The following is a 27243-nucleotide window of genomic DNA, read 5'->3' as shown; positions in this document are numbered from 1 at the left end:
GAGAGAATCCTGAGACAGGATTCCCGGAGAGAATCCTGAGACAGGATTCCCGGAGAGAATCCTGAGACAGGATTCCCGGAGAGAATCCTGAGACAGGATTCCCGGAGAGAATCCTGAGACAGGATTCCCGGAGAGAATCCTGAGACAGGATTCCCGGAGAGAATCCTGAGACAGGATTCCCGGAGAGAATCCTGAAACAGGATTCCCGAAGAGAATCCTGAAACAGGACTCCCGGAGAGAATCCTGAAACAGGATTCCTGGAGAGAATCCTGAAACAGGATTCCAGGAGAGAATCCTGAAACAGGATTCCCGGAGAGAATCCTGAAACAGGATTCCCGGAGAGAATCCTGAAACAGGATTCCCGGAGAGAATCCTGAAACAGGATTCCCGGAGAGAATCCTGAAACAGGATTCCCGGAGAGAATCCTGAAACAGGATTCCCGGAGAGAATCCTGAAACAGGATTCCCGGAGAGAATCCTGAAACAGGATTCCCGGAGAGAATCCTGAAACAGGATTCCCGGAGAGAATCCTGAAACAGGATTCCCGGAGAGAATCCTGAAACAGGATTCCCGGAGAGAATCCTGGAACAGGATTCCCGGAGAGAATCCTGGAACAGGATTCCTGGAGAGAATCCTGGAACAGGATTCCCGGAGAGAATCCTGAAACAGGATTCCCGGAGAGAATCCTGAAACAGGATTCCCGGAGAGAATCCTGAGGCAGGCTTCTCAGGGAGAATGCTGAGACAGGATTCTCAGAGGAAATCCTAAGACAGGATTCTCAGGGATAATCCTGAGACAGGATTCCTAGGGATAATCCTGAGACAGGATTCCCAGGAGGAATCCTGAGACAATAATCTCAAGTAGAATCCTAAGACATAATTCCCAAGAAGAATCCTGAGATAGGTTTTCCAAGGGATATCCTTAGACAGGGTCATCATATTCTTGGTGTCAGTATTCCGTGTTTCTACAAAGCCGCGTCCAGCAACTGTGAACTATCAGCACGAAATGCCATTACGAAAACAACATTTGAAAAGCCCAAAACGAATTCCGCAATCGCACCGCATCGCAAACCACAACAAAGCCACCTAATTCCCAATACAATTTCGTTGCGTTTGGGGCAGTCAAACAAGAGCCAACTGAATGCCGGCAAAACCGCGTCGCTTGCCGCTTGTGGTCATCAAAACAATTCGAGGGATTCAAAAGCCCAAAAAAAAGCGATACGAAACGTGTGATAACGAAAATCAAAAATTTGCGTCTGCCCCAGTTGATGAACAGCAGCGAGGAGATCAACAAAAAACCAACAAGACTGCATGCTGTGTGGACTGTGGGGATATTGTCGTCGTCATCTGTATCGCGTGGTCCCTAAAGCCGAAACGTTCCGTGTCGACGGATTGGTGATGCTACTGCTGCTGCCTGCTGCTGCATTGTTTCCTCACCAGAAGAATAGATAAGAGCCGCAATGCATTTATGTGGTTGATTGATGCAATTGGTGAATGGTGGCATGGCCGTAGTAGTGGCGTGGCACCATTTGGTGTGATTGCTCCGATCACTTTATTTAGAATTTGAGACCACGCGAGCGCGCGCGCCTCTTGGTGGTGATGAGGGTGTGTGACGTGTAGGTGGTGGTCATTGTGCGATAAACCACCGCCTGTGAGCTGGTTGGCCGGCTAGTTGACTCTTTTCCAGTCAACGTGTATCGGTGATGCGGGGACTTTACCTCGTTGTCGTCGCATCGCATCGATGCGGGAAGATCAAAAGCTTGGGCGGCTGATACGGTTGTTAAAAGGGATCAGCCGTATATGGTTTACGTGCAGAATCATTCGATTAGCTGGATTGATGGAAGTCCGAATGGTACGATGTAAGAAACAATCATAAATTAGATCATCGCTGACACTTTTAAAGAAAACAATTAACATTATTATCAAGATTTTTATCAATGAGATTTTCAGCACTTTGCTGGAGTGCCAGAAAATGCACAGAATCGTAACTTGTTCTGTGGCTTAGTTGATTAAAGCGCCGAACTAGCGATACAGAGTCGTGGGTTTGAATCCCACCAAAACAAGTGGCATTTTTTTTCTCAAATTTATCTCTCAATTTGTCAATTAAACACACTCTGTGTCTTCGAAAAAGTTTGAGTTTTTTCGTCTATTTCAGGCATACCAGCCGACTGGTATAGCCGGTAAAGGGCAATAACATTATCTATCTTTGTGAAAAACATAAGGTTCTTTCAACATCTAGCCGACTTAAACTGTGTGTTCGAACTACATCAATTTAAAATTTTGACAAAATTTCGCATCTCTAAATTCTCGGGAAGATGCTTTCGAAAAATGAGTTGACTATGGCCAATTCCATTTAGGCCATCCAGCACAACTCACCGGCAAACGGTCAGCATTCGCTCCTTTTTGACATACCTAATTCGATTCATAAGGATGACACCACGTTCGTACGTGCTTTCGTCAAAACGTTCCGGCCGGATGCTGTTCCGCCTGGTCTGCGTCTGTTTGAGTTTTTCGCCTTCGCATTGCTCATTGATGGCGGTGGCGGTGTTGGCTGTTTGGGTGCTGTTTAGCAAATTACCTAGAGGTAGCTGTTTTAGTGGAGAAATTGCCGAGCACTTGGAAAGTCAAACATCAACTACCGTTTTTCGGTTTTGATGTGCTTCCGCAGAAAGCATTTGTAGGCTTGTGGTGGGAGGTTTTAGTGAACATCGAAGATGTGAACGAAAAGCAAAAGTAAAGTTGTTTCGTATCATATTCGCATTATTTTACTGCTAAATTCCAGTAGAATATGATCCGATGACTTTGACATTTTCCTGGGAGTCCTGCTTCAGGATTTCCCCAAGGAACTCTGTCTCAGGATTCTCCGTTAAGATCCTATCGCAGTATGCTACCAGCAGGCCTGGTAGCGAGTCACTATTTAGTGACTTGGTCACTATTGTCGTGTAAGTCACTATACAGTCACTATTTTCAACTAAAGTCACTTTTTCTGTTAAAAAGTCACTATTTTCAACTATTTTCATCGTCCTGATGTCCTGAGTGATGATAACAAGAGCTGATATCTAAAATAGTGTCTAAAGCTTTGTGTTATTGGAGACAATAAAATGTCTAGTCCATAAAGGTACGTTCGCCGCCTTTATAGAGTATTGGGTTTCTTATTCATGTTTAGACTACTGTGATAATTTGAGCACCCACTGAATCATCGTTTTCCAGCGACATTTCACATTAATTAAAATTATTTTGTTTACCTGATATGCATCCTACGCCCCTGTCGTGTACGCTACCCGCTGCGAAGTCGTGTGCGAAATTCGACTGATAATAATGAATTTGGGCCGCGTCTAAATGGGTGCAAATGTCGCAATAACTTATTAGTGTTGTTTTTTTTTACATATGATTCATATGACTATATTTCAAACAGAAGTTTGTAGTGCTATTCTCGGAAAAAAACCTTATGTTTTTTCTTTAAATTACTGGCAAAATTTTTAGAACTCTTGATGAACCTCTTGGCGGAGTATACGTTAAGATGTTCAGTGAGCATGCTGAAAGCCTTGTGTTTCTTTATGCATATATGTAAGAACTTCTGTATGAATCCCTTGCAAGATCTTCCATATGATATTGTGGTGCAGTTCCTGGAAGAAATTCTGACAGATTTCGTGAGCCTGATAAAATTCTTTGAAAAATATCTAACAAATACCTACAATCTTGAAAACTGGTGTTTTTTTAATTCCTTTAGAATATCTGGAATATACTTTTACAGTAATCCTCAAATATTTTCTGAAGTAATACTCAAAAAAAGAATAACTCTGCATTCGGCAAATATTTGTTGGTGAAAGTCTTTCAGTATGCTTTTGCAGTCCTTGTATGTCCTGAATGATTAATAATAAAACTCCTTAAGATATCTCCGAAATGATAACTCTCAAAAATCTACAGAAATTTTTTTGATTTGTTTCAGGTGTACCCTTCTGCCACTCGCATAACATCCTTCAGATCATTAATCCTTTATTTTTGTGTCAAAAATCACTATTTAGTCACTTTTTTGCTATCTGTAAGTCACTATTTGGCCACTATTTTTGAGAAATTGGTCACTAAATTAACTATTCTGACCATCAGATGTTGCTACCAGCCCTGTACCAGAGAATTCTATCTCTGGATTCTCCCTGAACAACCAATCTCTAGATTCTCTCTGGGATCTTGTCCTAGGTTTTTCCCTGAGTATCCTGTCTCTGAATTCTTTTTGAGGATCTTCCTCCTGGACCTGTGGACCCTTTCTCTTGATTTTTCAAGAGGGTCCTATCTCAAGTTTCTTCCTAAGGATGTCGTCTTAGTATTCTCCCAGAAGATCATGCCTCAGCATGCTCCCTGAGAATCCTGTTTTGGAAGTCTTCGTGAAGATTCTGATTTCAGGGTTCGCCCTTAAAATCCTGGCTCCAGGATTCGCTCTGAAAGTCTTGTCTTAGGATTCTCAGTAAAACTTGTTTCAAGTCCTTGTCCCATGATTCTTCCTGAAAATTCTGTCCCAAGATTCTCCATGATTCTTTCCCAGCATTCTATTCATGTGGACTCTATCTCAGCAGTATTCCGTAAGATCCTGTCACTGGAGGATTCTGTGCCAAGGTTCTCCCTGAGGATCCTGTAACAGGATCACTGAGAGTTCCGATTCAGGATTTTCTCTGAGGATCTCCCTGATCTTTCCTGAAGACCCTACTTCAGGCCCAGGAGTCTGGCCCCGGGCTCTGAAGATTATGTCCCAGAAATCTCCCAGACGATCCTGTGCCAGAAGTCTCTCTAAGGTTCTGTTCGGAGCTGCTTCTCCGGACTTGTGGGGACACTTGCGTCGAAGTAGTGGTCTTCGGATGTGGTTTACCACGCAACTAAAACGCGACAAGGTTACAGTTCGAAACACGTGATACGCGGGAATGGGACACGTTGCTTTATTGCAGTGATAGCGGATACGATGTGTACTATGCGAGGATCTATTCTGACAACGCTTGTGTTGCTGGGACCGCGAACTATTGGAACTACGCTGCTTCCTGGTCCTCGGGTAGGTTGTCGGCAATCGGCAGAACGCACAAGCGTGTGAGGGCTCTCTTGAAGATGCCGTCCTTGGTTCGGATGTTCACGACTCGGATGAGTCCATCGTTTCCAGGGAATGTTTCAATAACGCGCCCGAAACGCCACTTCTGCGGCGGTATATTATGCGAATGTTGTTTCGCTCGTGTGTCCATAGGGTTTGCTGTTGCAGCCTCGATAGGTATTCGGTGGACCATCGCTTCCACAAGCGGCGGACGAACTCCTGTGTCATCTGCCATTGAGAAAGCCGATTGCAAGGAACTTCTTCGTATGAGGGCTCCGGGATTGCAGTCAGCGGTCGGTATATCAGAAAGTGACCTGGCGTGAGGACGTCCAAGTCTTCTGGGGAATTGCTGAGCTGCGTTAGCGGTCGAGAGTTGAGCAGTGCCTAGGTCTGCGTAAGCACTGTGTGGAACTGCTCGGGTGTCACCATTGCGTTTGCAAGAGTGCGACGAAGATGGGTCTTAAGGGATGTAACCGCTGCTTCCCAAATTCCCCCGAAGTGCGGCGATCTCGGAGGAATAAACGAGAACTAAATGCCCTCAGCGGAGCATTGTCGTTCGATATCCAGGCGATTCTGCTGGGTCCGAAACAGATTCAGAATCTCGTTCAGTATTCGGCGAGCGCCAACAAAATTTGTCGCATGGTCGCAATAAATGGTCTGCGGAACTTCTCGTCGTGCAGCAAACCTCTTCAGGAAAGCGATAAACGAGTCGGCTGACAAATTTCCTACAAACTCTAGGTTTACTGCTTTGGTTGAAAGACAAACGAAGACAGCTACAAAAGATTTCACCGGCGCAGCTTTCCTTGTCAGAGTTCGGAGATAGAAAGGTCCGCAGAAATCCACCCCTGTGTTCAGGAACGGCAACGCTGGCGATACCCGAACTGGTGACAAGTCGGCCATTATTTGTTCGGCGAAGCTTGGCCGATTTCGAAAACAGGTAACGCATTCGTGCGTAACTTTTCGCACGACATCACGTAACCGGAGAGGCCAGAACTTCGCACGAACGCATGCTATCAAGAGAGTCGCTCCAGCATGTAGTTGACGAAGGTGGTAGTGTCGAACGACTAACAGCGTGAACGGATGCTTGTTGTCCAAGATTATAGGTTGTTTCTGAGCGTACGGGACAGCTGCATTGTGGAGACGTCCTCTCGTGTGAAAATTACCATTTACGAGAACTGGAGATAGAGTTTTCAGCCTCGACGTTGACTTCACTTGACCAGCAGTGCGGATAGAGTACAGGTCTTCTGGAAACGATTCCTGTTGAGCAAGTTTGGCCAAACTACACAACGCTTCATTCAACTCTGCTGTGGTTAAAGCTCCAGATCTACGACTAGGCACATTGGAATTGTAGCAGAATCTCTGTATGACGGCGACCAATCTGACTTGTCTGGATAGAGATGATTTCAGGGCGAATATAGTACTTTAGACGACTGTAGGCAACGAAACCGTGGGTTCATCCTGCAGTTGCACTGAACTGAAGTGATCGTCGGAGGTTTTGACTAAAGCGGGCCTGAACCGGTTGGGTTGCTGCAACCATTGTGGTCCCTGCCATCACAGCATATGGTCTACAAGCTCCGTTGCAGATATTCCCCGGGATATGACATCTGCTGGGTTATCGATGCCTGGAACGTGTCTCCACTTTCCAGCATCAGTTATTTGCTAAATTTCAGCCACTCGGTTGCCGACGAAAGTTTTCCAACGAGACGGTGAAGCGGACAACCAGTGGACAAAAATAGTTGAATCCGTCCAGAAGAAAGGACGGGCTGGGATACGAAGACTGGTTTCCCCTTTTTCGAACAAGTGGCTGAGTAGGAGAACACCACAGAGTTCTAAACGCGGTAAGCGAATAGAAGAACCAAATTTTTCGATTCCCGTCGGAGCGACTTTTGACTTAGCTGTAGGTAAGTAGATGAACCGAGATGATTCCGCTAGACGAAACTGTGCAGAGGTAGATGGACGCGCCGTATGCGCGTTCGGAAGCGTCACTTTACCCATGCAGCTCTACGTAGACTGGATCGTTACAGGATGCCGCCCACCGTGGAACAGTGAACTCGCCGAGAATTTTGAGATCATTTCGGAAGCTTTTCCAGAATTGCTGTTGACGATCGTTTAGCGGGTTGTCCCAGGAAACCTTCGCTTTCCATAACTCCTGCATGAAGAGTTTCGAGCGTAGTACCACTGGCCCCAACAGGCCATGAGGGCCGAATAAGCGTGCTGCCTCAGAAAGCACCAATCGTTTGGAAATAGCAGCGTCCTCGGTCCAAGTTGGTATTTTAAAGCGGAAGACGTCTTCGTCTGGCTGCCAGAGTAGCCCCAAGGTTTTCACATGCGAGGATGACGAATCGAGCTCCACCAGACTGTGATCTTCTCGAAACTCCGCTGGAATATGCTGTAGAATAGCCGAACTGTTGAATGCCCATTTGTGCAACTTAAATGCAGCCGACTGCTAGAGATCAATCAGCTCTCGGCAAAGATCAACGCCTTCTTCTTCCGATGCCACTCCTGTAAGCAGATCGTCAATGTAGAAGTCTTTTGACACCACCTCTGCGGCCTTTGGGTGAGTCGATTCGCCGTCAGAGGCGAGTTGCTGGAGCCAACGTGTCGCCAGGTATGGAGCTGCCGCCGTACCATACGTAACTGTCAGCAGTTCGAAAGTTTGGAGGGGGTCCGACGGTGACAATCGAAACAAAATACGTTGCAAGGGCCGATCAGACGGAGATACCAACGCTTGCCGGTACATTATCTGCAAATCAGCGACGATGACGAAGCGAGGAAGTCTGAACCGTAGGATGATGCTATACAACTCGTCCTGGACAACTGGACCCACCATCAGTGTGTCATTCAGCGAAACACCAGTATCAGTGGGGCACGACGCATCTAAGACGACTCGGAGTTTCGTCGTGACACTCTCCGGTCGAACTATGCAATGGTGAGCCATATAATAGGACTTCTGCCCGGGAACTTCTGCGCTAGCATCGATCGGTGCCATGTGTCCACCTAGATGAACGTACTCTAGTATGAAATCGGTGTACGCCTCCAACAGTGAACGATTCGCCTGAAGTCGTCGTTCCAGGGACAAAAAGCGCCAAGTTGCGATGGAACGAGAGTCTGCCAACCTGTCAACAAACCTTCCAGTAGAGTCTCGAATTGTGGTGGCGGCAAAATGAGTTTCGCATTTCTGTTCTTCCGTGGAGAAGGTCTCGTTGCTATTGCACGACTCAACTTCCCAGAAGCGAGCAAGCTGAATCTCCAAATCTGCGTTGCTGCAGACTAGCGTGGTGGCAGACAGGTTCGAGTCCACTGTATTCACTTTTCCGGATACTATCCACCCAAAAACCGTTTCCTTCAACTGTGGTAGTTCCGGTCCGGTCCGAGATCGACGAAACCTTCTAGCAGTAGACGATAGTACACTTCGGCTCCGATGATAGCATCGATGCGATTCGGCTCAAAGAAGCGAGGATCAGCAAGTTGCATGGATTGAGGAATCTTCCAGGAGGCTACCGACAACCGGTTCGACGGTAAAATCGGCTTGAACTCCGGCAAAATGTGGAACTTGAGGTCAACAACAAAATCTGTACAACGCGATAGTACGATTGCTGTCGTCTATTGCTTCGACACAGTAGCACTGGGACTAACACCTTGGAGAGACAGCGAGTCATTCTGCCGACGTAGATCCAATTTCTGCGCCAAAGAGAGTGAACACTCATCAGATTTCGTTCGGAGCAGCAATCAAGGAGGGCGCGAGCGAACTGGACATTCCCGTTGTAGTCAGCTATCTTGACGACAGCAGTCGAGAGAAGAATCACGCTACTATCGGCAGTAGTAGTGGCAGGAAGGCCAACTGGGCGAGAGGTAGACGGGCTAGCGGAGGGTGCGTTGCTAACTGTTTGCGATTGCGAAGCGGAGGAACTGTTCAAGGGAGCGATTGCGGATTGACTTTGTGAAATGCCGGGTTTCGTGGGTTGCGATTGCGAGTAGTTTTGTCCGTTGCTTGCTGGGCGCAAATGCAGCATCGTATGGTTCTTTTGACCGCAGACACGACAAGCTGAGCTAGGACAAGCCCTGACCAAGTGGAAAGAGGAAAGACAATTTAGGCACAAACCTGCTTTCCTAACTGATTCAAACCGCTGGGAAGGATTCATACTGATAAAGGATTCGCTTCTGAGTCGTGGTAGTTGTGAGAGTCGAACCGACTTTGTACTTGGCCGTCGATTTCCCATGATCTTGACGAGAGTCCGAACCCCGGGTTTTCATGGATGTCAGGGGTTGTAGAGTTGCGAGGTGATCCCGAAGAAACTGTAACAAGTCCTCGTAAATACTTTGGTGCTTCACGAGAGTTATGAGCACGTTCCCAATGCCGTTATGTGTCAACATCGAGTCTCTGTGCTGTGCAGTGCATCTCCCCCGAAAGTATCGCTCGCACGAGTCGGTGAGACCAACTAGAGCGTTGTACGATTCCCGCTTGATGGGTTGGGCAATCAGGAAACTGTTGATCCAAGCGAAGCATCTTTAGCGATCATGCTCTGGAAAGCGTCACGAAAACTCAACCAATCTTTCACACAACCGTCAAAGGAAGGAGTTTTGAAAACAGGGAGATGGATTCGGGAGTTAGGAATTTGGCCGGGCGGAGTGGAAGAAGCTGCAGCTGTCAGATTGCTCCGGTGCGACGTAAGGAAATCTTTCGCATCGAAGCACCTGTCCTCAAAATCCAGACGAGTTTTTCAGTTGCCAGCTTCGCCGTCCTTCTTCAGCTGCTCCTCCTTGCCTTCCTCAGCGGAAAAATCGTATCCCATGTTTCTTCCCAAAAAATCTGTCCCAGGAGTCTCCCTGAAGATCTTGCCCCAAAATTTTCCTGCGGATCATATCTAAGATTTTTCCCTGAAGATGCCGTCTCTTGTTTCTCCCTGAGGATCGTGTCCCAGAAGTTTCCCGAGGTCGCTGTTTCAGGATTAGGCACACACAGCTGCAGTTGTTAAGGCGTAGGTATCCAGCATCACCATGCCGAGGATGACGGGCTCGATTCCCGGTCAGTCCAGAAACTTTTCGTAAAGGATATTTCCTCAACTACCTTGGGCATAGAGTATCTTCGGTCTTTGGCAGAGGAAGCCTTTAGTTAAAAACTGTGGAAGTGCTCACAGAACACTCAGCTGAGAAACAGTCTCCAGTCCCCACTCTTACTCCAAAAATAAGAAGAAGAAGAAGAAGAAGAAGAAGAAGAAGAAGCGTTTTCATGTCTCATGAATCTCACTAAACATCATGTCTCAGGATTCTCCCTGTGAATCTTGCTGCATCTCAGGCGCCTCCCTTAAGATCCTGATCCAGGGGTATCCCTGAGAATCCTGTAACATAATTTTCCTGAGGATCATGTCTCAGGATACTCCTTGAAGATTCTGTCTCAGGATTCTTCCTGAGGGTTTCGTCTCAGGATTCTCCCTGAGGATCCTGTCCCAGGAATCTTCCTGAAGATCCCGTTCTAAGGGTCTCTCTGAGGATCCTGTCCCAGCATTCTCCATGAGGATCCTGTATCAAGATTCTCCCTGAGGATTCCCAGGATTCTACCTGAGGGTCATGTTTCAGGAGGATTCTGTCATTTTTTTACCCGAGGATCATGTCTCAGGGTTTTCCTGAGGATCATTTCTCAGGATTGTCCCTGAAGATCCTGTCCCAGCAGCTACTATGCTATTTTTAAAAGAAACCTAAGCTAAACTTTGGAAACCAAAAGGAAAAAAGGGGACCCAGTAATCCAAAAATGAATTAGTTCAAAAACATCCCAAGCAAATGTAATCACATTTTAAAACATATCATTTATGAAGGATCCACACAGGAAAACATCCCGAACCACCATCATACGGAAGCATATTTCGGAATGAAATAAGAAAAACTGAAAACCATGCTCTGAACATTTACGTTTGTCCTCCACCTTCTACAATCGTCCAACTGCATTAGAAACATCAAACCATATCGCAGCAATGCACTCTGGATATTTAAACAGCAGAGTGCTGCTACTGCACTACTAACTGAGATGAAGCAACAGTGAACCGTCATCATCATAAGCAGAGGACCATTTTCTCCGTGCCGCATCTAGTGCGGCTCGGACTCATAAAACTGGTGCTGGCTGGCTGGTCCCGGTACTATCTATAATATGATTTGCTTCTTTACGGTGGCGCAGCGGTGGCGACGGTGTGGCCGCACACATTGTAGTCTCTGTGTGTGCACTGTGCAGTGCATCTCCCCCCGAAAGTAGAAGATGATAACGCGATTTTTTTTTACGACAGGCAGTAGTCGGTCGAGTAAGGTGAATCGGTCGGGTCGGAGCATACGGTGCGGCAACTACACCATCAGTACCAGCAACATTAAGGAAACAGGAAACAGACACCGCATATTCGGTTTCCCCCTTGTATGACTAGGTTATGTGTGCGATGCCCGTTTCGGGTTTTGGAGTAGATACACGTGGCGGCTGTCCTGTGCGCAGCGCGCATATTACCAGAGGTGATGCGGTGGGTGGTGTGGTCCAGCCACCGACGACGACCATAAGATGCTGGATAGTATGTATGCACAGCATAGCATCAGTTATGGAGGAGAAAGGGGAAGAGTCAAGTGCACTCATCCAGGCTTGTGCTTTCGAAACATTCTTTCTCATTTACGCTTTGTTATTCTTTGTGGTGAAAAGTGAAGAAATCGTCTGAGAATTCATCCTAATGTTGACCGATTCTAGCTAAATGTTGAACGGTTCACTCCGGTAGTTGAAACTTAAAATTATCTGTTCAAAATTAATCAGATTTTCATGTTAAACTTTCATGGGAGTTTCATAAGGGTTTCGAAGGGTATCGGAGGGGTTTCCGGTGGTTCATCGAGAACTTAGAGGCCTGTCGAGGCGTTTCAGAGTTTCAGGTGATCAGGGAACGCTGGGACGCCCTTGAAAAACCCCTGGCACGCTTCTGAAACCCCCTGCACAATGGGTTCAGAGCCGTGTTTACGAAGACAAAAATGTTTGTGTCTAAACCATAAGTTTTAGATACTTTCTTCTTATTTTTCGACCTTTTTTCTCATTATTGTGAAATTAGGGTGGTCCCTCTAGTTTTGCTGATCCAAACATCTGCTTTCTAATAGTTTTATGTACGTTTACAAAATGTTCTACAAAGTTGTAAAAGAACTTATTTGGAGCAAGTTTGCCGAAGAAACCATTATTCTATCTCTTATGGTTCCTAGCTTATATTTTTTTTTAATATTTATGTTAGGGTGATCCATGAATTTCAGTTTTCCTGAAAAAACTTTTAATTCGTTCGTTTCTCGTAAATACTTTGTTCCGACCACTTTTAGAACTATCAACGACGAATCTTTTTTCTAAAGAGCTCAAAGTTCTAACTCGCGTAATTAAAAAGATATTGTCATTTTTCTTCAAAAAATCACTTTTTTTCATAAATTCATATCTCAAAAAGGAGCAAATGGATTTTCATTCTCCCGGTTGCATTGGAAAGATCGTACTCTGTTCTATTTATGGTGAAAAAACTGTAGGTACCTTTTTTTGTTTAAAGCTTTTTATTGAATTTTGAAAGTACGATTTTTTTCATGGAAAAGCAGTTGTAACTTTGAAAATCGATGAGATACAAACTTGGCGTCTTCGACAATATTGTGAGTTTTTGGCTGCTATAAAAGTGCCCAGAACAAAGTGTTCTGTTTCACGGAATTATTCAATTATAGATTAGGGACCGATACCTATAACGAGTGGGAAAGCACTCACTCTCTTGCTCTGTTAAGATTAGATCGGGTGGTCAACCCATATCCCGATGACCGATCACTCTTTAGTTATACGCTAGCCACCGGTAAAGGCACACGCACGTCCCTCGCACGTCGATCCCAATAAATTACGTAGTTCGTAGTTGATTGAATAAAAGTGAATTTCATTTTAAACGCATGTGTAAAATAGTGCTCTGTAGTGATATCACTTTGCTTGCATGATAACCGGTGTGCCGACGGTCAAGATCCACTAGACCGCGCTGATCTGCATACTCCATACCGGAGAACCGAGGTGAGCCACGACCTGCCCAAACATTTCTGGTGCCGTGACCAGGATCGTGGGCTGCACCATTTGATTCCTCCAACCAACCGAGTGAGAGTTGCGACCCAGCAGCCATCACACTGCACTGCGAAGACCACGTTGTCGCCTACGGATAGCGCCATTGCAGCTGGGCACCGTTCTTTGCATGGGCGTTGTGCAGATGCCGATTGAATGTACAGCCATTGTTCCTGATCCACGTTGCTGCAATTAAATTAAATCAAGGCCTATTGAATATAGGTACAAGGTAACGTACCTCTCCAACGTGTTAAAGCGCATCTGTGGGTGCTTTTAGATGTTTTTTTCCCTTTGCATGATCACGACGTCATCGGTGCTGCTAGCGTTCAAAATCAATTAGACGATCACACCAACCAATAATCCATCCTCGTCGATCATCAACTCGCGGTGGCGGTGTGTTTTGGAACCGATTTCAATCACCGGAGTTGCCCGCTGCAAGGTGGCGGCCGTTAATGTGCCATCGACGAATCACCCTCGTATCCAACGAAGCCTGCATGCCCTAGCTGAGGAGAGTTGCATGCCATCCCAGCTACCCACGAAGAATTTGCATCCCATCTACGTCTTTTGAGCCGTGCAAGGTTCAGAGATTGTTGCTGTGTTTTTGATTTTTGATTATACAAGGCTCGAATAGCCTTGGCAAAGGTTAGTACCTGTCCAAGTAGCTTATTTCTCTCCATCCAGGTCTACCTGGTGTTTCTGTTTGCCAGGCACTCTCCGACTTCCGTTTTGACGCCGTTCACCAGCGTCATCAGCCATCGATCCATTGAGCAAGATGATGGACGGCGGTGTCAGCTCAGCAGCAGCCAATATACGCCAGCGAGATCAGCTAACCACCCGAAGGACGACGTTGTTGGCGCAGCTAGACCGTGCGGAGCGGTTTATCGTCCAATATGAAGCCGGACGGGATGAGCTCGAGGTACCGCTACGGATGGAAAACCTGGACGTACTGTGGGCATCGCTCGAGGAAGTCCAAGTAGCCCTGGAGGACCTAGAAACGACCAGTGAGGGTAAGACCGCCAATCTTGAAACTCGTGCTTTGTTTGAGCCAAAGCTTTTCCGAATTAAAGCCAATCTTAAAGCCAAACTGCCTCCGCCAATTCTTCCACAAGCCAATCGCCCTGATCCCCCCTCTCGCGTACCATCCACCTTGTCTAGTTTGAAGTTGCCTACCATTTCGCTCCCGGAATTTGATGGTGATTACCGTCAGTGGTTAACGTTTCACGACACGTTCCAAGCCCTCATTCACGACAACGACGAGTTGCCCGTGATCCAAAAATTCCACTATTTGCGCGCTGCATTGAAAGGTGAAGCCGCTCAACTGATCGAGTCAATTGCGATCAGTGCGGCAAATTATCCTCTGGCATGGGACTCATTGATTAGCCGGTATTCCAACGAATATTTGTTAAAAAAGCGACACCTGCAGGACCTGATGGACGTACCGCGGATGAAGAAGGAGACTGCGGTCGCGCTACATTCCACCTTGGATGAGTTTCAGCGACACGTCAAGATCCTCAAGCAACTGGGCGAGCCAACGGATGCGTGGAGTACACTGTTGGAACATCTCCTGTGTTCAAAACTTCACGATGAAACCATCAAGGCGTGGGAGGACCATGCAGCGACTGTCGACGACCAGAGCTACTCCTGTTTGGTCGAGTTTTTGGAGAAACGAGTTCGTGTGCTGGAATCGATTTCGGCCAACCATCATGGTAATCAACCAGCACCTGCTTCTCAGCCGAGCGGATCCCATTTCCGCAAACCCTTCATCAAGATGTCGTCCCATTCTGTGACCGAAAGTTCGTTTCCTAAATGCCATGCCTGTGACAACCGTCATGCTCTAGTGAGATGTCCTCGATTCATGGCAATGGCTGTTGCCGAGAAGCTGCGTCTCGTGAATTCCAAGCGTCTTTGTGTGAACTGCTTCCGCCAAGATCACTTCGCCCGTGATTGCTCTTCGAACTACACATGCCGAGTGTGTAGAAAACGCCACCATTCTCTGCTACATTTGGGTTTCGCCAGCGGTTCCAATCAACCCAATCAAGATTCCCCTTCCAACGTACCCAGCGCTAGCACCAGTTCCACGCTACCTTCCAATAGCTCCCAGAACAACGACCAACGCCGAGTCCAGTCCGCTTCGGCAATCGCTCAACCATCCGATGTTCAGAGTAGTAACGTTGCTCGTGATACTGTTCCCACCGTGTTTATGCTGACTGTTGTCCTCAAGATCGTAGACGCGTATGGAAAGGAGCACTACGCTCGCGCTCTGCTCGACGGTGGTTCCCAACCAAATTTGATGACGGATCGAATGGCACAGCTGCTCCGGTTGAAACGGCAGAAGTTCAACGTACAGGTACAAGGAATAGGAGAGAAACCAGAATACGCTAATGAGTCTGTATCCACCGAAATTCGTTCGCGAAAGGGAGAGTTTGCACGGAACGTCACGTTTTTGATCCTACGCAAGCTGACTTCCAGTCTTCCCAGTTGTTCCGTGCCTGTGTACCATTGGAAACTTCCCAAAGACCTCTTCCTGGCCGATCCGGAGTTCAACCGTTCCAGTGATGTGGATTTGATCTTGGGATCGCAGCATTTCTTCGATTGCTTCCCTACTGCGGCAAGAATTCAGCTGTCGGACAGTCTTCCGATACTTGTTGACAGCGAATTTGGGTGGATCGTCGCAGGCGGTGCTCACCTTGTCCCACCGTCAATGGATTCCGTATGCTGCAAAACTGTTACGGTTTCCGTGGACCCCCTCGAGAAATGTATGGAAAAATTTTGGAGCGTTGAGGAGCTGCCCATGAGGTCTGCCTTTTCCGTGGAGGAGAAGGCATGTGAGGACTACTACGTGTCAACAGTTTCGCGAACCCAAGAAGGACGATATGTGGTGCGCTACCCAAAGCGCGAAAACTTCAGCACCATGATCGGCGAATCCAAATCCACGGCTCTCCGGCGATTTTCCATGCTGGAGGGACGCTTTTCCAAAAATCCAGGATTGCAGGAAAGCTACGAAAGTTTCATGGCGGAGTACTTATCCATGGGACACATGCGCCAAGTCCAGGAAGGGAACAACGATGTGCTGGCTTATTACCTGCCTCACCATCCTGTTATAAAAGAAGCAAGCACAACCACAAAAACACGTGTCGTTTTCGATGGCTCCAGCAAAACTTCCACCGGCCATTCTTTAAACGAAGCACTGTGTGTGGGTCCGGTTGTACAGGACGATCTGCTGACTTTGGTGATCCGCTTCCGAAAATTTCCAGTGGCTGTTGTAGCGGACATCGCCAAAATGTACCGCCAGGTGCTAATCCACCCCGAAGATGCACCACTCCAAAGAATTGTCTGGGGATCCAACCCTTCGCAACCTCCAGCTACTTTTGAGCTGCAGACGGTCACCTATGGCCTCGCTCCGTCATCATACCTGGCCACCCGCACACTGCAGCAGCTTGCAGAAGACGAAGGTCATGCTTATCCTCTCGGCAAGCCGGCCCTCACAAAATCCTTCTATGTCGATGACTTCATAGGAGGAGCCAATTCCATTTCTGAAGCCATCCAATTGCGTGTGGAGCTGACAGATCTTCTTGCGAAAGGTGGATTTCCGATCCGTAAATGGACGTCCAACAAACTAGAGGTACTGCAAGGTCTGGATGCTGACTCCATTGGCACGCAGTCTAGCGTGCGATTCGACCCGGATGAAACCGTGAAGACATTGGGTATTTGCTGGGAACCTGAGCGAGACCAATTCCGGTTCAACTACCACGTGAGCCAAACCATCCTGAGAGCAACGAAGAGATCCATCCTATCCGCCATTTCTCAGCTATTTGACCCGTTAGGGTTGGTTGCGCCGATTGTTGTACGGGGAAAAATGCTGATGCAGGAGTTGTGGCTAATAGCCTGCTCCTGGGACGACGAAGTCCCTGACATCGTGAAGCAGAAATGGGAGACCTTCTACCATCAACTTTCGAAACTGTCAGAATTTCGAATTCAGCGCTACGCATTCCAAGCTAACTCCGTGGTACAACTCCACACGTTCGCGGATGCATCGGAAGCTGCTTACGGAGCTTGTATCTATGCACGCTCTGTAGACCCCGAAGGACGAGTTACAATCCAGCTTTTGGCCGCGAAAACTCGCGTGGCGCCCCTCAAAAGGTTGTCTCTACCCAGGCTCGAACTGTGTGCAGCAGTTGTCGCCGCTCAACTACATGGACGAGTCAACGAAGCGTTGGACATGAATATTGCTAGCTCATTCTTCTGGTCCGATTCCACAGTGACGCTCCAGTGGCTGAAATCCCCTCCAAACACGTGGAAGACCTTCGTAGCAAACAGAGTGTCCGAGATTCAGACAACCACCCACGGTGCTCGATGGAACCATGTGGCAGGATCGCAGAACCCCGTGGAATGAGCGTTGAAGATTTCCTCCAGAGTACGCTTTGGAAAATTGGACCAGATTGGCTGTCCCGTTCCGAAGAAGATTGGCCGATTCCTAAGCAGTTCGATTCATCCGAGACCGACAGTGAACGCCGACCAATGATTTCCGCTGTAGCTCGATCCGAACGAAAGTACAACCTGCTGTTCTCCCGGTACTCGCAGTTCTCTCGCTTGACCCGTATAGTAGCCTACTGCATGAGATTTGCTGAGAACGCCCGCTCGCAATCCAGAACACGTCCTGTCGCTTTTGTCGGTCCTCTGCCTAGCCTGTCGCTCACCGTTGATCAACTATCGCAGGCCAGAACCAAGCTGATTCTCCTCGCTCAGGCAGACTGCTTCCAAGATGAGATGAAAGACCTTCAGCAAAACCGCCCACTAAAAAGGCAATCTTCCGTTCGACTTCTGAATCCTTTCCTAGACCAAAAAGGTGTGTTGAGGGTAGGGGGGCGGCTTAGATTGGCAGAACGGTCATATGAATCCAAACACCCAGCTTTGATTCCCAGTTTCCATCCCCTTGCTAAGCTCATAGCAACTTCCTTCCATACAAAATTAATCCACGGTGGCGGCCGACTCACTTTGGCCGCAATGCGCGAAGAATATTGGCCAGTCCATGGAAGGCGACTGGTACGCAGCGTCATTCGCAACTGTGTTCAGTGTACCCGAGCGAATCCCGTCCCGGTCCGTCAGCAGATTGGCCAACTTCCGGCTGCCCGAGTCACCCCGAGCAGACCCTTCGCCGTGACAGGGGTGGACTACGCTGGACCCGTCTATTTGAAAGCCATTCATAAACGAGCGTCACCCACGAAGGCATATATCTGTGTCTTCATCTGCTTCACCACGAAGGCAGTTCATTTAGAGCTGGTGAGTGATCTGTCGACACCCGCCTTCCTCACCGCTCTTCGCCGTTTTGTTGCACGCCGAGGCCGTCCAGCCCACATACACTCGGATAACGGCAAAAACTTTATCGGAGCGAAGAATGAACTGCACCTGCTGTATCGCATGCTGGCTGACGAAAAGGAAGTCGAGAAGATACAGAGATTCTGCGCCGAAGACCAAATCACCTGGCATCTGAACCCGCCCAAAGTACCACACTTCGGCGGGCTCTGGGAGGCTGCAGTGAAGGTAGCCAAGTCGCAACTGCATCGGCAACTGAGGAACTCGCACCTCTCATTTGAAGATATGTCGACGATTCTGGCGGAAATAGAGGCGGCCATGAACTCCCGCCCGCTCGTACCGATGACGGAGGACCCAGAGGATAGTACTGCCATCACTCCGGCGCATTTCCTTATCGGAACGAGTATGCATGCTGTGCCCGATCCGGACGTTAGCGGAACCAACATAACACGTCTGGCCCACCATCAACGATTGCAGCACTTGTTCCAGCAGTTTTGGCACCATTGGAGAACGGAGTACCTCCAAGAACTCCAACGCGACACCACCAGATGCGACCCCACCAATGAAGTAAAACCTGGTAGACTAGTTGTGGTCGTAGACGAATTCCAGCATCCAACTCGTTGGCCCCTTGCCCGTATCGAAGCTGTTTTCCCAGGGGCTGATGGATTGGTACGAGTAGTGAAGCTACGGACGTCGAAGGGCATCTTTACACGTCCAACAACGAGAATTTGTCTGCTGCCTATTGAACCAGCGAGCTCAGAAGGAGCTCAACGTAACAGCGAGCGAGATGAGGGTCAACCGACCGACAGCAACCAAGATTTGTGAAATATTTAGTATATAAGTAGCATTGAAACATGAATTCGGATGTAGTATTTTGTAACCATTGTAATAGTTGAGTTAAGTTTGTAATTCTATTTCAATTTGAAATTTGTTAATTTCAAAGGTGGCGGCGATGTTCTGTTTCACGGAATTATTCAATTATAGATTAGGGACCGATACCTATAACGAGTGGGAAAGCACTCACTCTCTTGCTCTGTTAAGATTAGATCGGGTGGTCAACCCATATCCCGATGACCGATCACTCTTTAGTTATACGCTAGCCACCGGTAAAGGCACACGCACGTCCCTCGCACGTCGATCCCAATAAATTACGTAGTTCGTAGTTGATTGAATAAAAGTAAATTTCATTTTAAACGCATGTGTAAAATAGTGCTCTGTAGTGATATCACTTTGCCTGCATGATAACCGGTGTGCCGACGGTCAAGATCCACTAGACCGCGCTGATCTGCATGCTCCATACCGGAGAACCGAGGTGAGCCACGACCTGCCCAAACACAAAGTATTGCGAAAAAATCAACACATAAAATTATATTGAGTAAAAACAGATTTTCATATGAAAAATGACACATTTCAAGAAAATTCAACTCGTCTTTGTTAGATAGATCAATGTAGCTTGATAAATGGTCATCCATTTCATTCTAGAACCAATGTTTATTTATACTGTCATCATCATTTAGGCACAATGTTGATAAGATATTGTAAATCATGTAACTTTAATAGGCTTTTACGTTAACATAAACATATACTAGTGATTGACATTTTCACTATCCATACATTGAAGTGATGAAATTGAAATTAAATTGATGGAAATCAGCTCAAAGTTGAGTTCATTGACGAATTATGGATTATAAGCATATTTAACAAAGACTAGTTGAGTTTGCTGATATTGTTCCGCTTTCCATATGAAAATCGGTTTTTATTCAATATAATTATATGTGTTGATTTTTTCTCAATACTTTGATCTAGGCACTTTTAGAGCAGCCAAAAACTCAAAATTTTGTCAAAGACGCCAAGTTTGTATCTCATCGATTTTCAAAGTTACAACTGCGTTTCCATGAAAATAAAATCGTACTTTCAAAATTCAATAAAAAGCTTTAAACAAAAAAGGTACCTACAGTTTTCTCACCATAAATAGAACAGAGTACGATCTTTCCTATGCAACCGGGAGGTTTAAAATCCATTTGCTCCTTTTTGAGATATGACTTTTTGAAAAAAAAAGTGATTTTCTGAAGAAAAATGCCAATATCTTTTTAATTACGCGAGTTAGAAATTTGAGCTCTTTGGAAAAAAGATTCGTCGTTGATAGTTCTAAAAGTGATCGGAACAAAGTATTTACGAGAAACGAACGAATTAAAAGTTATTTCAGGAAAACTGAAATTCATGGATCACCCTAACATGAATATTTTAAAAAATTATAAGCTGGGAACCATAGGAGATAGAATAATGGTTTCTTCGGCAAACTTGCTCCAAATAAGTTCTTTTACAACTTTGTAGAACACTTTGTGAACGTACATTAAACTATTAAAAAGCAGATGTTTGGATCAGCGAAACTAGAGGGACCACCCTAATTTCACAATAATGAGAAAAAAGGTCGAAAAATAAGAAGAAAGTTTCCCAAAGACACCATGTATCTAAAACTTATGGTTTAGGCACAAACATTTATGTCTTCGTAAACACGGCTCTGGACCCATTGTGCCCAGGAATCAGCAGGAATACCCTGGAACATCCCTGAAATCCCATGAAATGCTTCTAAGACTCTCTGAAACTCCGTGGAATACCTCTGGAACTGAAAACCCCTAAAATGCCCTGGAACAACCCTGACACTCTTTGAAAACACTTAGAACGCCCTTGGAAGGTCCTGAGTCACCACTGAAAGTCCATGGGACGCCCTGAAACGCCTGAAAAGCCCTAACGCCCTGAAGCCCGCCGGAACATCCTGAAACCCCTGAAACTTCATGGAACTCTCTTGAAACCCCTTGGAAACCCCTGAAACGCTCCTAAAACCTCTGAAATCGCTGAAGCATTTTTGAACGTCCCTGAATCCCCATGAAACACCCCTGAAAGCTCTTGCTTGGAACATCCTGAAACGCCCTGGAACTTCCTGAAACGCTCCTTCGAAAATCCCTGGAATCCCTGGAACGCTCCTGAATCCCCAGGGAGAATCATGGAACACTCTGGAACGCCCTTGGGTCCCTCTTTAAGCTTTTGAAACGCTCCTGAAACCCCTGAACTCGTTGGGGCACCCATGAACATCATGGAACACCTCTGAAACTCCCTGCAACACTGCTGAATTCTCTTAGAAGATGTGCATAAATTAAAAAAATACAAAAAACCTGAAACCCGCTGGAATACCCTGAAATATCCCTGAAGCCCCATAGGACATTCCTCAAATCCCCTGGAGCACCCCTTGAGCTTCTTGGAACGCCCGTGAAACCCTTTGAAAGTTCCAGGACCTCTGGCCCTCTTCAAGCCTTTGAAACGCTCTAGAAATCCCCTGAACTCGCTGGAGCACCCATAAACATAATGGAACACCCCTGAAACCCCTTGGAACACATCTGAAACTCTGCTGAAACTCGAAGAACGCTGCTGAAACTCTTTTAAATGTGTGTAGAATAAGTGTTAATTTAAAATATACATAAATAAAAAAATACAAAAAAAACTGAAACCCGCTGGAATACCCTGAAATATCCCTGAAACCCCATGGAATATTCCTCAAAACCCTTAGAACACCCCTGGAACTTCCTGGAACGCCCAGGAAACCCTTTGAAAGTTCCTGGAACGCTCCTGAAACTCATTAAACCCACTGAAACACACTGGGACAATCCTTAACGCCTATAGAACGCCTCCTCAAATTATTTGTATCACCGCTGAAACTCTCAGGAACCTCTAGATGCTCTTGGAACACCTCTGAAACGCCTCTGAAAACTCGTGAAACCTCATGGAACGCCCCTGAAACCCCTTAAACACTTCTGGAATGAATCTGTGATCCCCTGAAGCCCCTTGAACACCCTCGAACACTTCTGGAACACCCCTGGGACGCCTCTAAAAGCCCCTGAACTATCAAACGCCCAGAAAACTCCCTGAAATCCTGTGGAAATTCCTGGGACGCCCCTGGGACCCTTTAAAGCCACTCATTGCCTTCCAAAACGCCCGGAAACTCCATGGAACACCCATGAAACTGTCTAAAGTCCTGTAGGGCATCCGTAAACGCCCTTGAAATTTCCCTGGAGTGCCCGTAGGACCTCCTGAAATCTCCTGGAACACCCCTGGTGCTCCCCAGTACGATTGAAATTGAAAAAATATCTGGCAGTCATGCTAATAGTATAGATTCTGCCAGTGTTCAACAATTGGATCGTGGATAAGAATATTGTACCTATTGGTAAGAATTGAAATTTGTTTTCCAATGAACAAAACTGGATAACAATACTACTTTCAGAGTCTCGAACGGACCAAAACGTTGGACGAAATAGAATAATAGTGTTTTCCAGACTGGGGAGTCACTATCAAATGCCAAACACATTGAGTGCTCCTAAAACTCTGAAACTCCGTGGAACAGCCCTGGAACTGAAAACCCCTGAAATGCCCTGGAATACCCCTGACACCCATTGAAAACACTTAAAACGCCCCTGGAAGCCCCTGAGACACCACTGAAAGTTCATGGAATGCCTTGAAACGCCTGAAAAGCCCCTAACGTCCTGAAGCCCACCGGAACACGCTGAAACATCCCTGAAACTTCATGGAACTCACCTGAAACCTCTTGGAAACCCTTGAACTCGCTGAACCATCTACACACTTAATTTTGATTACCGAGTTCGGTAATTTTTGACGAGATTAAAACTGCTGAGCCCCGAACTCGTTCAGCAAAAATGCATTGTTTACCTTTTCCATACGATTTTGACAGTTTTTTTTACTGAACTTCAGTAAAATCGATTACCGAAACTACCGAGATCGTACTGCTGTTATAATCTCGTCAAAAAAGTACCGAACAGGCAATTCAGAAATAAGTGTGTATAAACGTCCCTAAATCCTCAATCAACACCCCTGAAACTTCTTGCTTGAAACATTCTGAAGCTCCCTGGGACGTCCCTGGAACTTCCTGGAACGCTCCTTTGAAAACGCCTGGAATCCCTGGAACGATCCTGAAATCCCCTGAAATCTGCTAGAACGCCCCTGGGTCCCTCTTCAAGCTTTTGAAACGCTCCTGAAATCCTCTAAACTAGCTGGAGCACCCATAAACCCATTAAACCTATAAACCTATAAAACGTGTGTAGAATGAGCAATAAGTTAAAATATACATAAATTAAAAAATACAAAAAAAAACTGAAACCCGCTGGAATATCCCTGAAACCCCATGGAAAATTCTTCAAGTCCCCTGGAACACCCCTGGGACGCTCCTGAAACCCCTTAAACCCACTGAAACGCACTGTGACATTCCTAAAACCCTATAGAACGCTCCCTCAAATTACTTGGATCGCCGCTGAAACTCTCAGGAACCTCAAGATGCTCTTGGAACACCTCTGAAACGCCTCTGAAAACTCGTGAAACTCCTTAGAACGCCCCTGAAACCCCCTGAAACACTTCTGGAATTAATCTGTGACCCCCTGAAACCCCTTGAGCACCTTCGTACACTTCTGGAACACGCCTGGGACGCCTTTAAAACCCCCTGAAGCCCCATGGAACATCGAGAAAGACTATCAAACTCCCAGAAAACTCCCTGAAACCCTTTGAAAATCCCTGGGACGCTCCTGGGACCCTTTAAAACGTCCGGAAACTCCATGGAGCACCCATAAAGCTGTCTAAAGCCCTGTAGGGCTCCCGTGAACGCCCTTGAAATTCCCCTGGAATGCCCGTAGGATCCCCTAAAACCTCCTGGAACACCCCTAGTGCGCCCCAGCATGATTAAAAGTGAAAACATATCTGGCAGTCATGCTAACAGTATAATAGATTCTGCCAGTGTTCAACAATTGGATCGAACTGGATTCCACATCAATACCGTGAAACAGAGACATCTCGTACCGTAGCCGTGCCGTGAAAAGTAGGATATGTACAACTGCGTTGGGAGTGACTTTGTTAAGAATGTTAATGACACTCCATGTCCTCTGAAATCCTATGATGTGACAAAGGTGTTTTGCCATTTGCTCATATCCAGGTTCTCGTTCTCTGCAACGATATCGAAAGTTCCCCACTCTCACTCCTGACATACATTTAGTCATTGTAATTCGAAGTTTTTTTTACAAGCAATAACAGAAAAAAATCAGAAGGATCCCACCAAATTTTCTGTGATTTTGTTTGAAGTTTTGGCCTCGAAATCCATAGTCTTCTCCTTGGTAAAGCCGAATCCAGTAAGCCAGTGTAAAAACTTTATCTGGTACAAGCTTTGCTGTTGAGTTCACAGTTCGTGAAAGGCCCTTGAAAAATCTTTGGAAAAACGCCAGTAAAATTTCTGGGTTTATTTTTTTCGTGAAGTTCTTAGATCTTTCGATCCGTATCATGAGATGTTGCTGGAATTCATGAGATTGTTTTTGAAAATCGGAGAAGTTTTTACGCACTTTAGGAAAAGTTGCAGCTAGGTAAACATTTTTGGAAATGTGAAAATTTGGCCTGTACTGATCATTTTGTCTATCCCGTCTCACTAAGTTGACATATTTTTTATACATATGTTACTCATACAGGGGATACTCAAAATAACTGGGACAGGAAAAATTTTCACTTTTCAAAAAATGTTCAACTCGCTGTAACTTTTCGAAAAAGGCATCAAATATTCTCAAATTTTTACTGTAACTTCACCAACTAGTTGTGTAACAGTGGTCAAAATTTGGAAAAGATCGGGCTATTTTACACGAAGTTGTAAAGATTCTAGAAAAAGGTATAATCATTTGATAGCCAACTTTGAGCTGTTATATCTCCGGATTCAATGCACCGAATGCAATGAAATTTTGATCATTTATGACTTATATAATGAGCTATTAAAAACATGTGACTTAACTTAAAATTCTTTATGCGAAAACAAATTATAACGATTAGATTATTTTTCTAATATTACACCAATTTATCCAAAACTTCATCATCGTTTTAAAATTCGAGATAGTAATTATAGTTCATTCAAATTCCCTTTTATTGACTTGAATATACAGTGTATCAAACAATTGTCCGTACAGTAAATTTTTGTCAAAATAATTTTTCATTCAAATGTTTATAACTTTTTTATACGTTCATAAAAAACGCTGAAATTTTGACCAATCAAAAACCATATATTGAAGCTCCATTGGTAAAATTTTGAGCGAGATCGAAAAAGTTTTCTGAAAGTTATAGAACTTTTAGTAAAATTTATAAGATTTTGAACACATTTTTAAAACATTATATCTCAATATATACTCGATGAAACTTTTTCAATTTTTTTTGTGTAACAGCTTAAACCTAAGGCTTTCATATGCAGCTTCGTTTGAGGTTTTATATTCACTACAAAAAATATGAAAAATATGAAAAAATTAGTTGACGATATTAAAAAAATTACCATATTTTGCACATAATATTATAATCTGCCAAACGTTTTCTACCAATAAAAGTGCATTAACTGAACGAAATATGCATAGGACCTACTCTTCATATGTAGTTTAGTAGGTCCTGTATACAAATATTACATCAAGAGAGTTTAAAAAAATTGAAAACACTTGGCACTTTTATTGATCAAAATATTAAACCTCAAACAAAGCTGCATATGAAAGCCTTAGGTATAAGCTGTAACACAAAAAAGATTGAAAAAGTTTCATCAAGTACATATTAAGATATAATGTTTTAAAAATGTGTTCAAAAATCTTATAAGTTTTACTAAAAATTCTATAACTTTCAGAAAACTTATTCGATCTCGCTAAAAATTTTACCAATGGAGCTTGATTATATGGTTTATGATTGGTCAAAATTTCAGTGTTTTTTATTGACGTACCTATAAAAAAGTTATAAACATTTGAATGAAAAATTATTTTGACCAAAAAATCGCTGTCCGGACAATTGTTTGATACACTGTATTTCTGTTTCAAAGGAAAGCAACCAAATAGCCGGCATCAAATTGAAAAAGTAATGGGATGCATATGAAAAATAGATAAATTTATTTAAAAAAAACATAGAATAAATGAAATCGCTATAACTTTTTTTTCTTGTTAATAATTTCAAATTAGGTCAACTGTTTTTTAAAGTTCAGAGTATCCCCTGTATGTTACAGTGAAGATGGGTGATGCCGGGAATAGTGACATTCATAGTATTTTTTGTTTAAGATTAGAAGGTTAACTCCCCAGTCTGGATCCTTAAAGTAGTCTGGACAATGTTATCAAAAGGAACATGATACAATCTAGTCCTAAGTATAGCATAACTACTTTAACGCTAATGACATAATGACAACTAACTGAAGGAATTTCCGGAAGCATTCCTGGAGAAATTCCCAAAGGAACTTATGAAAGAATTTCCTAAGAAATGTGGGAAGGAATTTCTGGAGGAATATCCGGTGAAATTTATGGAGGAATTTCCGTACAAATGCACTGACACATTTCTGCACGAATACCCAGAGGAATTTCTGGAGGAATTCCCAGAAGAATTTCTGGATGCATTCCTTGAGGTGTTTCTGGAGGAATTTCTGGATTAATTTCTGGAGGAATACACTGAGGAATTTGCGGAAAAAATTTTGAAGGAATTCCCAGAGGAAATTCTGGAGGACTTTCCTGAAGAACTTTTGGAGGAACTCCTGGAGTAAATTCTGAAAGATTTCCCGGAGGAATTTTAAAAGGAGTGCCCGGAAGAGTTTCTGGGGGACCTCGCGGAGAAGTTAGCTGAAGAATTCTTAAAAGGGCTTCCACAGGAACTTCCGAAGTAATTTCTTGATGAATTTCCGAAAGAACTTCAGGATCAATTCATAAAGGATATTTCAGGAAGTATTCTGGAGGAATTTCTTGTGGG

At 45.1% G+C, this 27243-nt stretch overlaps 3 protein-coding genes across 7 annotated transcripts in view; 2 read left to right on the top strand and 1 right to left on the bottom strand.

Moving 5' to 3' along the window:
- The window catches only part of LOC109402620 (protein toll), a 393806-nt gene that overhangs the window by 202880 nt on the left and 163683 nt on the right, over nucleotides 1–27243 (bottom strand). The gene's annotated exons all lie outside the window — the stretch shown is intronic.
- LOC115266910 (uncharacterized) lies at nucleotides 13916–17536 on the top strand. The gene has a single exon (XM_062852825.1). The coding sequence runs from the start codon at nucleotides 13916–13918 to the stop codon at nucleotides 17534–17536; it is 3621 nt and encodes a 1206-aa protein (XP_062708809.1).
- On the top strand, nucleotides 17533–19281 carry LOC134288319 (uncharacterized). Its single transcript, XM_062852820.1, has one exon. It carries the CDS (start codon nucleotides 17533–17535, stop codon nucleotides 19279–19281), a length of 1749 nt encoding a protein of 582 aa, XP_062708804.1.

Source organism: Aedes albopictus, chromosome 1 (genome assembly GCF_035046485.1).
Source record: "Aedes albopictus strain Foshan chromosome 1, AalbF5, whole genome shotgun sequence".
Lineage (NCBI taxonomy): Eukaryota > Metazoa > Arthropoda > Insecta > Diptera > Culicidae > Aedes > Aedes albopictus.
The sequence above is the reverse complement of the archived record's forward strand: the minus strand, read 5'-3'. Positions and strand labels throughout refer to the sequence as shown.

Coding starts and splice junctions, on each gene's coding strand:
- LOC134288319 (XM_062852820.1), top strand. CDS start 17,533: ATGAGCGTTGAAGATTTCCTCCAGAGTACGCTTTGGAAAATTGGACCA.
- LOC115266910 (XM_062852825.1), top strand. CDS start 13,916: ATGATGGACGGCGGTGTCAGCTCAGCAGCAGCCAATATACGCCAGCGA.